At 39.2% G+C, this 12,026-nt stretch overlaps 1 protein-coding gene across 1 annotated transcript in view; it reads right to left on the reverse strand.

The window, feature by feature from the left end:
* FARS2 (phenylalanyl-tRNA synthetase 2, mitochondrial) overlaps positions 1-12,026 on the reverse strand; it is a 230,322-nt gene that overhangs the window by 74,944 nt on the left and 143,352 nt on the right. Inside the window, 1 exon segment of the mRNA XM_036401383.2 lies at positions 1,189-1,340. Within this exon segment, the coding sequence (XP_036257276.2) occupies positions 1,189-1,340 (152 nt within the window).

Consider the following 12,026-nt stretch of genomic DNA (forward strand, 5'->3'; position numbering starts at 1 on the left):
ACCTGTATTCCTCTTCTGCACACACCATCTTGAGTAAGTTAAGATCCTTTTGCATGATTTGCATGTGAGAAAGACTTAAGAATTAATGACTCAAAGCTTTAAGATGCCCACACAAATTTCATTTCCATTTCTGTTTCTTCATATAGCACAAACAGTCTCATATAATACTACACAAAAAGGGTAAAAACGAAAAAAACCCTCAGAAAATAAAAATCCACTGTAATGCCATGAAAACTAGGCCACAGAATAATCAATTCATCTGGCCTGCATCACATACCAAATTCAAAAGAGCAACAGAGTTAAATATCTGGATGTAGAAAACAGAAAATAAAAAATCTATAGGTGTTGGAGAACAGCATGAAACATTTTCCTGTTATCCTCAAAAAAGGTTTATTATTTGCCTTCCTACAGCACTTTAAAAAGTCTCAAGACAAATTATTTTAAACCTCAGTTTTAGAAAGCTAGATAGCCAGAAGCTTTTTTATTTCTTGATTTGGAAACAGCAAATTGAAAAGCAGTACATATGTAATAGCTGATACTTGTCTGCTTTTGAGGCAACTGTTATTACCAGTTGGACAAATACCCTGTGCACTCCCTGGTCATGTCAGTGCTGCAATACCCATAAAATGTTCTGAAACCTGAGAGATTGTTCAACAGCATATAAATAAGTGTCAGAAAGAAATGAACAAGGTCTTTTTTTTTTCCTCACAGTTGAACACCAACAATGGCATTCTACAACAAACCATTATTAACACTGACATTATAGTAAAGGTCTACTAGTGTGTCAAGACTAGAAGAAGAAAGGAAGAGAACAAGGAGACAAACTTCATTCACTTAGCAAAGAGCAGGACTAGAATGTCAGACACGCTCTGGACAGGAGTGTCACGCACTGCCAGATGTACTGAGGAAGGCAGTTGTTCAGTGTTGCTGTCAAATCCTGAGCACAAAGCATTGGGGGAGTCTGAATACCAGAAGTTCAGAACTAGTGGAAAACTGAAAAATAGGTAGTATTTCTTTTAAATAAAAAGTTGGTTGGTTTTTTTTTTTTGCTGCAGGAAAGTTTTGGAGCTAAAAAATGAAATGTGCAAATATTGTAAGAATCAAGAACTTCTTGGTATACAGAACTAAAATATTCACAAAATATTTATACTATGACCACAGGAAAAAGGTGTTAAAATTTTCACTTACTTTGGATGGGAAAATTCATCCAGCAGGACAACCTTTTCTATCAAGTCTCCACCAATGGTTCGAACCAAATCATAGAAATCATTCTGAGAGTAAGTCTCAGAAGGCAGCCAGAAGGAGATGTCATTGATCAAAGGTGGATATCGGCTGAGTGGCTAAAAGAAATTTAAAACATACCTTTATACATGGTTGGACTTGATAACTATATCTACAACTGTTCTGAACTTACATAACACACAAAGTACACAGTTTAGAGGCTTTTTGAAATTGTCTTTGAAGGGCAAACTGACCTCATAAATGACTGAGATGGAAGATTTTATACTAGGAAATGTCTTTTAAAGATCCCCTCGTAACAACTTTGGTTTTTTCATTCATAAGAAAAATCTTGTTTTTGTTTGTTAAAATCAGATTTATGACTCTGAACACACTTTTGCAACAGAGCTGCTTAGAAGGAAGAGATAATGTCAGGTGGTTTTTCACTGGGTAGAATTGCACTTTTTAAAAGCATTTTCCAGACTTTTTGCATATTCAAAACTTCTTCTCACATTCAGGTATAAAATCTGTATGCATATTATACAACTCTTATATTACACAACATATTTATTATTTTTACTGTTGAATTTTTAACAGTCATAAATGGGCAACTTCTTGTTAAAATGTTTTAATAAGAAACACACTTTGGCTTAAAAAGAGGGATCAGTTCACTTTCTGGTGGTTTTTGTAGACATTTAAACATCTACAACAACACAAAAGGTACGGCTGTTAATATAGTTATTCATTCCACAAGTACCACAGTAGGCTTTTAAACACAAAGGGGAACCTTTGCTGCCCACACAGAGTGGGCAGATAGTGTAACTTGTTATTTGTAAAAATGGGAATAGAAAGATAAATGAAACCAGATCATTAACTTTTTAGTTTTGATGAAACTTCCCAGGACTCTGTGGGTTTCAGATCTCACCTTTGGTGAGACGTTTCACCCTTTGATAACGTTCTCCTTTCATGACCTCTAGGTCATACAGTATCTTACTTCTGCCTTGCATTAATTCTCTGCAGTTGGAAAAAGTACTTTTGCACAAGATAGTTGGAGTCTGCAGGAGAAAACATCTATTGTATTATTTTCTTTATATATACAAGAGATTCCATGCGTACACCTTGGTCTATACAATATAATATCACCCAAAATGTATTCCATGTCTGGGAATGTTTTATGATGGAGCAGTGGAAACTTAAGTGAGTACCTGCTAAAGCAATAAACCTGTTAATAAGGCAAGTTTACAGCATTCTGATTTACTCAAATACTGTTCTGTAGAGTGTAAACCAGTCAATAAATATCTGATAAGGAATACAGTGCCAGTTTTAAATTAATAACACCCCCAGCAAATAAAATTGCGAATCGCAAATGATTATTGAACTTGTTAAAGGAATAAACTTGTCAAATGAATTCATATCCTGTACATCAAATTAAAAAATGAAACTTGCACAACAAATCCATTGCAAAAGAGCTTTTGATAAAACACTAATGAATGAAATGCAAATGTCTCTGCTCTACAAAAGTTGCAGCTGCAGATGCTGGAGATACTCCTCAGACAACAACTTGATACATGTGTTAGTGTAAATAAAGTTATGATTATGATCCTGCAGTAGACCCCTATAGTCTCACCTCATTCCTATCCACCACTTTATTTACCACTGCTATAGTTCAGGAATATACTGAACACCCTTCAAAGCTTGGTGGGACTAATACAAAATGCACTGCACTCACAGTTCAGGATATTTAATCATTCAACCAGAAGATGTGGCTCATGAGCCTTAGCATGATCAAGGCACCTACTTTCATTCACACAGGTACAAGGACAATAAAGAAAACTAATTTCATGTCCAGGTAACTCAGAAATGTCCTGTGCTGGTTTTGGCAAGAATTCATTTTCTTCACAGGGGCAAGCATGGGGCTGTGTTTTGGATTTGTGCTGAACACACAGTTGGTAACACAGAGATGCTTTTGTTATTGCTGGGCAGTATTTGCACAGAGCCAGAACCTTTCCTGCTTTCTGTATTGCCACACTGGCAAGAAAGCTGGAGAATTTGGGAGGAGACACAGCTGGGACAGGTGATCCCAAATGACCAAAGGGATATTTCAGACCCTACAACATCCTGCTCAGTATATAAAGTGGGAAGAAGGGATATGTGGAGTGATGGTGTTTATTTTCCCAGGTAGCCATCACATGTGATGGGGCCCTGCTCCCCAGAGATGGCCTGCCCATGGGAAGCAGGGAATTAATTTCTTGTGTGTGCAGCTTTTTCTCTCCAGTGTCACTAGTGTGGATAGAGAATTGCTGTAATTTTGTGTGTGTATGCTTGTGTTACAAAGACTGAAAGGACAAATGCGTAAAACATAACATAAGCATAACTTTTTATTATTAGCTACTAACCTTTTCTCAGAGCCTTGTAATACAGAAAAATCTTTTATGGTAAAAGGCAAGGCAATAATCCCATATTATATTGTCCCTTCACCACCTGGCTGCAGTCAATATCATTGCAGTAAGTCCTATATCAACACCAAAGTTAGTATAAGGATAAAATTCCTAGTTCTCAAATGTATCGATCTGTTTGCTGTAGAGCTCCATGAGTCACATCATAGTTTATTAGCTACACCTAAAATGCGAATAGGCTACTAAAGAGTCTCCAATTGGCATGCCAAAATGAAGTTCCTAAATTTGTATTCAGGCACTCCAGCAAATACATGCTGTGGTCCAACGGACCACTTTGCCATTCTTTGATCCTTTCTAAACTCTCCTGCTCTATAACAGCAGACTGGTCCAAAGTCCATTGACTTTGGTCCTTTTTCAAGTTCAAGGCAAATGCCAACCCTGGAGACCATTTGTTATGAATTTACAGACATTTCAAAGGCTCCCCTTGAGAGAAATATGTTCTTCCACTTAATCTTCTACTCTGTTGTCGTCTCCAGCCACCACTTCCAGCTACATTCTCTTCATGGCTCAGGAGTCCTCCAAAACAATGTTTGGAGAAGCTACCAGGACACATCTGGTTCTGCAGGCTGTGTGTTGGCTGAACCCTAGCACACCACCCGAGCCTGGAAGCCCTGCTGTTCCTGCTTCATGCCCTGATCACTCCCTTAGGTTTTTGAGGAACTGAAAAGAGGTTTAGGAAATGGCAGAACTGATCCCACCTGCAGAGTGCTGCTGCAGGGCACTGGCAAAGTGTCAGTAAGCACTGCTGATGCACAGACATCCCTGCACCCCTCCTTTTGGTTCCGTCAAAGTTTTGACACCACAGTGCTACTTTAAACATTCTGTTCACTTTCTGTTTCAAACACTTCAGCACACTATCACTATTTTTCGACAGCCTCAGAAAACAAATGCTTTCCCAGAAATAACACTATCTATAGGCCTCCACTGAACCCATCTTGTAGGAAATCTTGGAAATAATAAATGACACCACATTTTTTCAATCACCCAAAGTGAAAGCATTTAGGAGTTCTGAATTACTATAATTTCTTTAAATAATAAAATGGAAGTTTATGGTGATCCACATGTTATATATGATATACGTTTTCTAGTCATTAGTCAAAGTTCTTTCTCTGATGTATGTTTCCTAGTCATGTTATATGTTTCCTAGTCATTAGTCAAAGTTCTTTCTCTGACTACTAAATAAGCCAAGTATTTCCTAAACCTGCAAGCTTTTCCCTCTCAGGATGCTAATTTTAGTATAGAAATGGGTAGTTGGACACCAGTGCTATAACCTGCTCTGCCAGCCTGCCTTGCCTATGCCTACATCTGAGGAGTGTGCCACTAAAACCACAGGGCTGTTAGTCTTTCATATGGGTTGGTGATAGTTTAGGGCATTCCTCATCTCTACTGCTCTGCTCTGCTTTTCTGAGATTATTGCCCCTGCAGCAGCTGATAAAACAAACATCTGCCTGTTTCTTCACCACTGCAGCTCACAGCCTGCTGTAGCCAGCTGAAAATAGTCCCTCTCACTGGATGTGCTGAATGAAGAATTGCAGCAGCTCGAGTTACTGGGGGGCAGCTGTCTTAAGCAGAAACCGGATCCATCAGAACTCATTTGTCAACATAAAATAGGAAATACTTGGGCTCTGTGTATGTTGCCACACCAGGCCGCTACTCTGGATGCTTTGGCAGCAGGAATCAAGTGGTCACCATAAGAGTGGTATCTGTTCATCCACACATGGCAAAGGATCATCAGCTAGGCTGGATCCAAATACCTCACAGTGGTAAGAGAGAGAAAACTTCTTTCTGAGGGCAGAACCTCCCAAGCTACAGTAAGCTACAGTAAAAACAGCTGGCAATAATGCACAGCCAGTGCCAGTGAATAACCCACACAAGGCTGTGAAGTGTCTTTAGCACAGAGTCCCAAACAGGATGGACACCAGCACTTTCCACAAATATTTGTAATTAGGAAGAAAAGCCATTTCCCCCAGATGGGTGCAACAAGGCAAGGGGACAGGAGAAGTTTTGTGCTGTGGCTGCTCACTCCATTCCTTCCTGGCTGCCAGCTGCAGATGGGACAAAACAAACGAGTGACAAACACAGCAGAGGAAAAGCTGTACTTGTATTGTGACAGTGGCGACACAAATGCAAGGTTAACGACAACACGCACCAGAAACTGGGTTAGCAATTCCACGGCAGCCAGGCTATTAAAAAGTCAGCCATGCTTTACTGCCATCACCAGTCTAAGTCAGAAAAATATGAGACTTAGCAGCATCGTGGCTGCTAAGCTTTAACAGTCCTGTCTTGCTCATGTTTTGGAGAAATATCTACATAAACTACACAGTTTTAATGCAACATCATATTCTCATCAAAATGAAAACTACAGTCCTGTAATAACTGAGCCTTTCTTAATATATTCCATGGTGAAACTACATTAATTCAGTGTTATCATAGGAAATTTAAACACGTAACAGGCATGAAATTAAAATTTGCAAATTTACAGCAGTAACTTAACCCCCATGCACATAACAAAGTTTCCTGTATTAGTGTGTATGCTTCTAGATTTACACTTCCGTATTTATGACCAGTGTAGACAAATTACAGTTGCTGCAGGGAACATAATTTCGAATTTCTTGGCTGCTGTGGCTTAAAATTTAGTCACAATGTTCCCCATTATTAAAAGTTTTATACCCTTCTTACCAAATTGATTTTTTCCTTAGATATATATAGCAAGTTCTATATATTCATACATGTATACACACACACACACACACATATGTATACATTTTTATGTGTAAACACAAACACATCTTCAAAGGAGGAAATTAAATTTCAACAGACAACTACCATAATGTCTGATAAGCAGATATAAAATATATTTTGGGATTAAGCTCTTAAAACCAAAGCAAATGGACTAGTCTGGGATCAATGCACTCCTGCAGGGAGTGACAGAAGCATGTTAGCATCCACTGATGCTCTGAGCCTTTCAGTGAATGAACACAGAAGTATGATCAGCCCTTTTTAGACACCAATCTGCTCACCTCAACAGAGTTCTTAACTTTGAAAAGCTCACATACAGGTACAGGGAACACCATATGCTCATGGGAACATCAAGTGCTCCATGGATTTCAGGCACTCTGCTTGTACATGGACCATTCTGAGTGGAGGAGGTTTTCTTTGTACATGGAGATATTCAAGAACGATCCAGATGCAATCCTGTCCCATGTGCTCTGGGACAAGACTGTTTGAGCAGGGAGGTTGGACCAGACAACCTGCTGGGGTGCCTTCCAACTTGACTCATCCTGTGGTTCTGACATTCTACATCCAAGTTGAACAGGGAGGCGCCCTGGGGCTACAGACTTGTCTTCCTAGCTAAGTCTCAGCCTTCAGTGTGAGATGACACAAACCTGTGGATCAGGTCGCTCTCTTCATGCCATGCATGTCACTGTGACAGCTCTGTCCCCTTCCCACCTAAACTACACCCTACAGGGTCATGTTGGAGCTAACAATTTTTTTCTTGAGCCCCATTCCAGGTTCCCTGAAGGTGGAAAGCAAAGAAGAGTTGAATTGCTTATATTCTTCCTAAGCAGTCACCAGGTAGCTCTCCGTATCATCCCACTTAGTCACCTTTTTCAATGCTTATCAAGCACCTTTCCTCAGGTAAACCCCCTTAAGACACAAAATAAATGCACACACATGTGCACATGCACAGGAGCAAGTGCAACCTTTCTTGCATGCTAAAAGTTACCACTCATATAGAGGAATCTGCCTGATAAAGGAAAGTCAGTAGCTAATATGAAAAAATTAAGATCTGTAACAGGCAGTGAAGAGATTAAACTTCATTGATAAGCTCCACATTTTCCAAGCAGCAGAAAAAATGCACAACAGGCCTGGTGCTGCGGTAGAATGAGGGAGTAGAATGCTTTCCTTTACACACATTCACCCAAAAATAATGCTGATTACTAAGCCTCTGTGGCCCCACTGGAAAGGGACACTGTGTTCTTACATTTTATTAAAATGCAGTAACTTTAAAGTCAAGCTTGTTTAAATTTGTAATGAAAAATGTGTCAAGTTTAAAGTCACAATATACTTCTCTGAGTGCAAATATGCATTTTAAACTGACCTGCGGTCAGAAAGCCAAGAAATAAGGTATGGCTTTTGAGAAGATTTCCAGACACAAAAGAACACTTGTATTGCCACTGAAAGGGTTATGATTCTAAATGATAAGTGGGGAATTGAAAAAAAAGTCAGGAAAGACATAAAGAAGACGAAGGTATTGACCTAATCTTATTAAAAGCAAGGATGTTACAGTGCACACAGCAGAGATATTCCCAGATACCTGTTCCCTTGGGCATTTGGATATGCCTTGCTTCTTGTGATCTGATTATAAAAAACACCAAAGGATAAGTATAAATTATTCCTAAATACCAGTGATGGACTCCATGCTCTGTGTTTAATGAGGCAAAAATAACTTCTCATTTCCAGAGAACAAAGTAGGACTCACAGGGAGAACCACCAAAAGGGATGGTTCTCTACTACGCACTTCCACATCACAGCTCCTTACAAACCCCTTTTGAAAGCATCAGGGTGAAGAAGCAATTAGCCTGACATTTTCCTTCAGCAGTTCTATGTCCACTGTGGAAAAAAAAATGCATTTTCCTCATGCTTCTTTCCCAGGCCCCTAGCTCATGGCCTACCAAGCTAGTTGGCTTCATGGTGCTCATTTTCCCCATCTCAATCATAGATGGATCACTGCAAAACAACTAAAAACCAAGAAATGCTTTTTCTGTTATCACTTTTCCATTTGAGCAGTTGCTACCACAGAACTCATGTGACACCAAGTGGAACTGATGGCACAATCCTTACTCTGTTGTGATGTCTTCAATAGAAAACAAGTAAGCTGCTATCCTGGGAAAGGAATCCAATGATTTCGAATCACCAAAATGGCAAAGTGGATTCTCACACCAAAACTAGTAATTAACACTTATGACTGCCTTTTGCATGGGCTTTCCATATTCTGCCTGTTCTTCCTACCCAAATATCCCATGCCACAGGCAAAATCACAGGCAATGGTAAAAAGAAGAGAAGATACAAACCTCAGAAAACAAAATGTCACTGAATAAAAAAACATATGTGTCCTGCACTTCTCTAAAAATACCTGCCATGCCTGCCAGGAACAGGTAATAAGCTGGTATAAGTCAGCAGAAACCCAACTTCGCAGAAGATACTAAGAATTTTCTCTTCAGCAGTGCTGAGCACCTGCAATTCCTGCAGAAGTCTTTGGTTGCTGCAGGCATTTGGTGTTTGCCGTACTCAGAAGTCAGGTTTCCTTCTTTCTGATGGTTTGGCTTGTATATTTTTTTTTCATTATGCTTAATAATAATGCTGAGATAAATAGCTCAGTGGAGTAAAATACTGTACTCATCAACAATTCATATAGAAGAGTTATATCTAAATAAACAATGTGAGTATTTGGAAAGAGTCTGCAGCAATACGAAGATGTATTTCTCCCAATCACATAGCATAACAATGGAAACAAAGTGCACCCAATATTTTATTTTGGCTTAGACGAAAAACCTCATATAAAACAGTGTTGATTGTATTTCCTTTTCTGCTCATTAAGTGCAACATTCCAGAGAGTTATGTTTAAATTGCAGAATCTCCAGAACACTTGAATGTGACTTACACCAAAGTAAGCTGGCATTGTGAATCTTACAGGCATATGCAACACCTGAAAAACTCCTTCTTCCCACCTATCAATTTATTCTTCTTTTTCTTTCTCCTTCCTAAAAAACACAGAGATTTCCAATACATCAGCAATGACACTTCATATCTCTTGGCTATAACTTCAGATAATGCCCTGGACATTATTATATTACAAAAGAATTATTTTTCTACACTTCCCAGAGCTAATCTGTACCATCTCACCATGTACACAAATTTACCTAGGCAAGTTACTGGTGGTTTTGAAATATTTTTATAACTTCCAGTACCACTGATACAGCTGGGTTTCCTTCTTGTCTTGGGAAAACTGCCGAAGTGGCAGAGGAAGAGGCTGCCCAGGGAAGTGGTAAAATCACTATCCCTGGAAGTGTACGTGGCACCTGGGGATATGGCTTAGTAGGGAATATGATGATGATAGCATAACAGTGGACTTGGTGATCTAAGAGGTCTTTTCCAACCCTAAGGATGTCGCTGCAGGCCCCCAGCTGGGTAATAATTAGCATTGACTCCATGATTGCAGAAGGCTGATCAATTGCTTTATTCTACCATACTATACTATATTATACTATACTATAAAAAAACTTGTAACCCTTACAGACAGTCCAATACAGCTTTGACCTAACTGGTCAATCCATCCAAACAACATCCACTGTCCAATTAAGAAATCACCCTTTAGTAAACAATCTCTATAACACATTCCACACATGCACAACAACACGTGCAGCAAGTGGAGGTAAGAATTGTTTCTCATTCTTTTCTCTGATCTTCTCACAGCCTTCCCCAGGAAAATGCCTGGGGAAGTCATCTGTTGCTCTCTGTGGCCAGAGAGCTGCTGCCACATAAGGATTATATGATTCTATGACTCTTGGCAAAATCCAGCATTTTTAGCTTCCGGATTAGCCAACTTCACATCCTTCAACCTACCTCCCCACTTAAGTTCTAAATTCACACAAATTACAACCTCTGAAGTTCAAAACTCACAATAAAACACCAAAGTAGTGTAGCAAGCTAAAACTTTAAACTACAGTAAGTAAGCTAGAGAGAAACTGAAATGAAAGGCTCTACTTGTCCATCACTCAGAAGAGGGACAAAACCCTTTAATTTTTTTCTCTCAGACAGACCCTGAGTGTTCCTAAAGCTATACTCCTGCTAAAGATTAACAACACTTAGAAGAAAACTACAGAGAAGCCCTAAGCAGAGAACAGACCAAGCACAAAAAGGTACAAAAAGTACACTAAGCATTTCAGTGTGCAATGACAAAATGTAAAGAACATTTAAATCTCTACAAGCAGTATCTTGGTGCAGAACAGATATTTCTTTAATGCCTTTCCTAATTTTACAAGAATCAGAAAATGGTTCACTCCTGCTGATTTAGGAGAACAGGTTACATGTGGGAATAATTATGCAAATTGGATTATTGGATTGCATATGCACTTCTGCACAGGCAGGAGGATGTAATCAATCCTCAAAAGAGGGGATTTCTTCCCATTATTAATTTTTCTAAAACCACACAGCCAAATCCTCTGCAGCACATGCACCCCAAAGCATCGCTTACTTGTCACATTTTGGTTTAGGCTGTCACTGCAGTGGTTCATGTGTCTCTCACAGTAGCAAGATGAATGAAATTGAGGATTGGTATGATAAGAATAATACAGTTCTTCCCAACTGTGCCTTCTGTTGTTTGGCTATTCTCTGTAGCCTAATTCATATTCTGATCAGAGAAGTGGTAGCTGAAAATCAGGGGTTTTTTATTAACACCATGTACTTCAAAAGGTGCTTCTGTTCATGCATACACATATACAGAGATTGCTCTTCCCAGCCCTCATTTCCTAGGGACACTCCACAGCTCAGCTGCAAGGTCTAATCATGCTACAGATGATGACTGTAGAGGCTTAGGCATGATTTTAAAGATCACTTTATCAAAAGCTCTTTGCAAGGTGTATATTTTACATGTAAAACATTGGCACCAGTGTTAAAAGAACTATCAAATAAACTCACGTATGACAACTCCCATCTTTTTAGCTAACTCTGGAAAAATGAATAAGAGCTTATTTCCTAATAGTTTTGAGATTTCTTTTTTTCCCCCTTTATATTTCTGTGGTTGTGTGTGCACACACCAGCACACACCTGTATCTCTGAAGACACATACACAGTGTGTGCTTGGACACATTTTAAACAGATGCATAATGTATACTCAAAAAAATGTATTTAACCCTGCTATACCATGCACATATTCAGATTGTGGCAATTACCTAGGGCTGCCAGCCAGAAACCAGGGTTCCATTAGGCAGGCAGACAGCACAAAATGCTAATTCCTGTCCTGAAGAACTTTCCACCCTAAGGCAGTTTGGAGAAGAGATGCCAAGGCAACTGAAACAGCATGGAAAACAGAATTATTGAGTCACTTCTCAGGTCAGGGCCAAAGACCAGAATTCTATTACTCACAGTTTAAATTAAACCAATATTGGAAAACCATTGGAAATGTGTAAGGGTTACCCTCCTGACTAGCTGCATACTTTTGTAGACAACAAACTGAAAGCTCTGAACATAAGTGGACTTCTGTCAAAACCACCAGCAGCTGGTTATCATAGCTTCCAGCAACCTATGCAAAATCTATTGTTACTTTAGATTTCCAGGTTTACTCCCTCA

Source organism: Molothrus ater, chromosome 1 (genome assembly GCF_012460135.2).
Source record: "Molothrus ater isolate BHLD 08-10-18 breed brown headed cowbird chromosome 1, BPBGC_Mater_1.1, whole genome shotgun sequence".
Lineage (NCBI taxonomy): Eukaryota > Metazoa > Chordata > Aves > Passeriformes > Icteridae > Molothrus > Molothrus ater.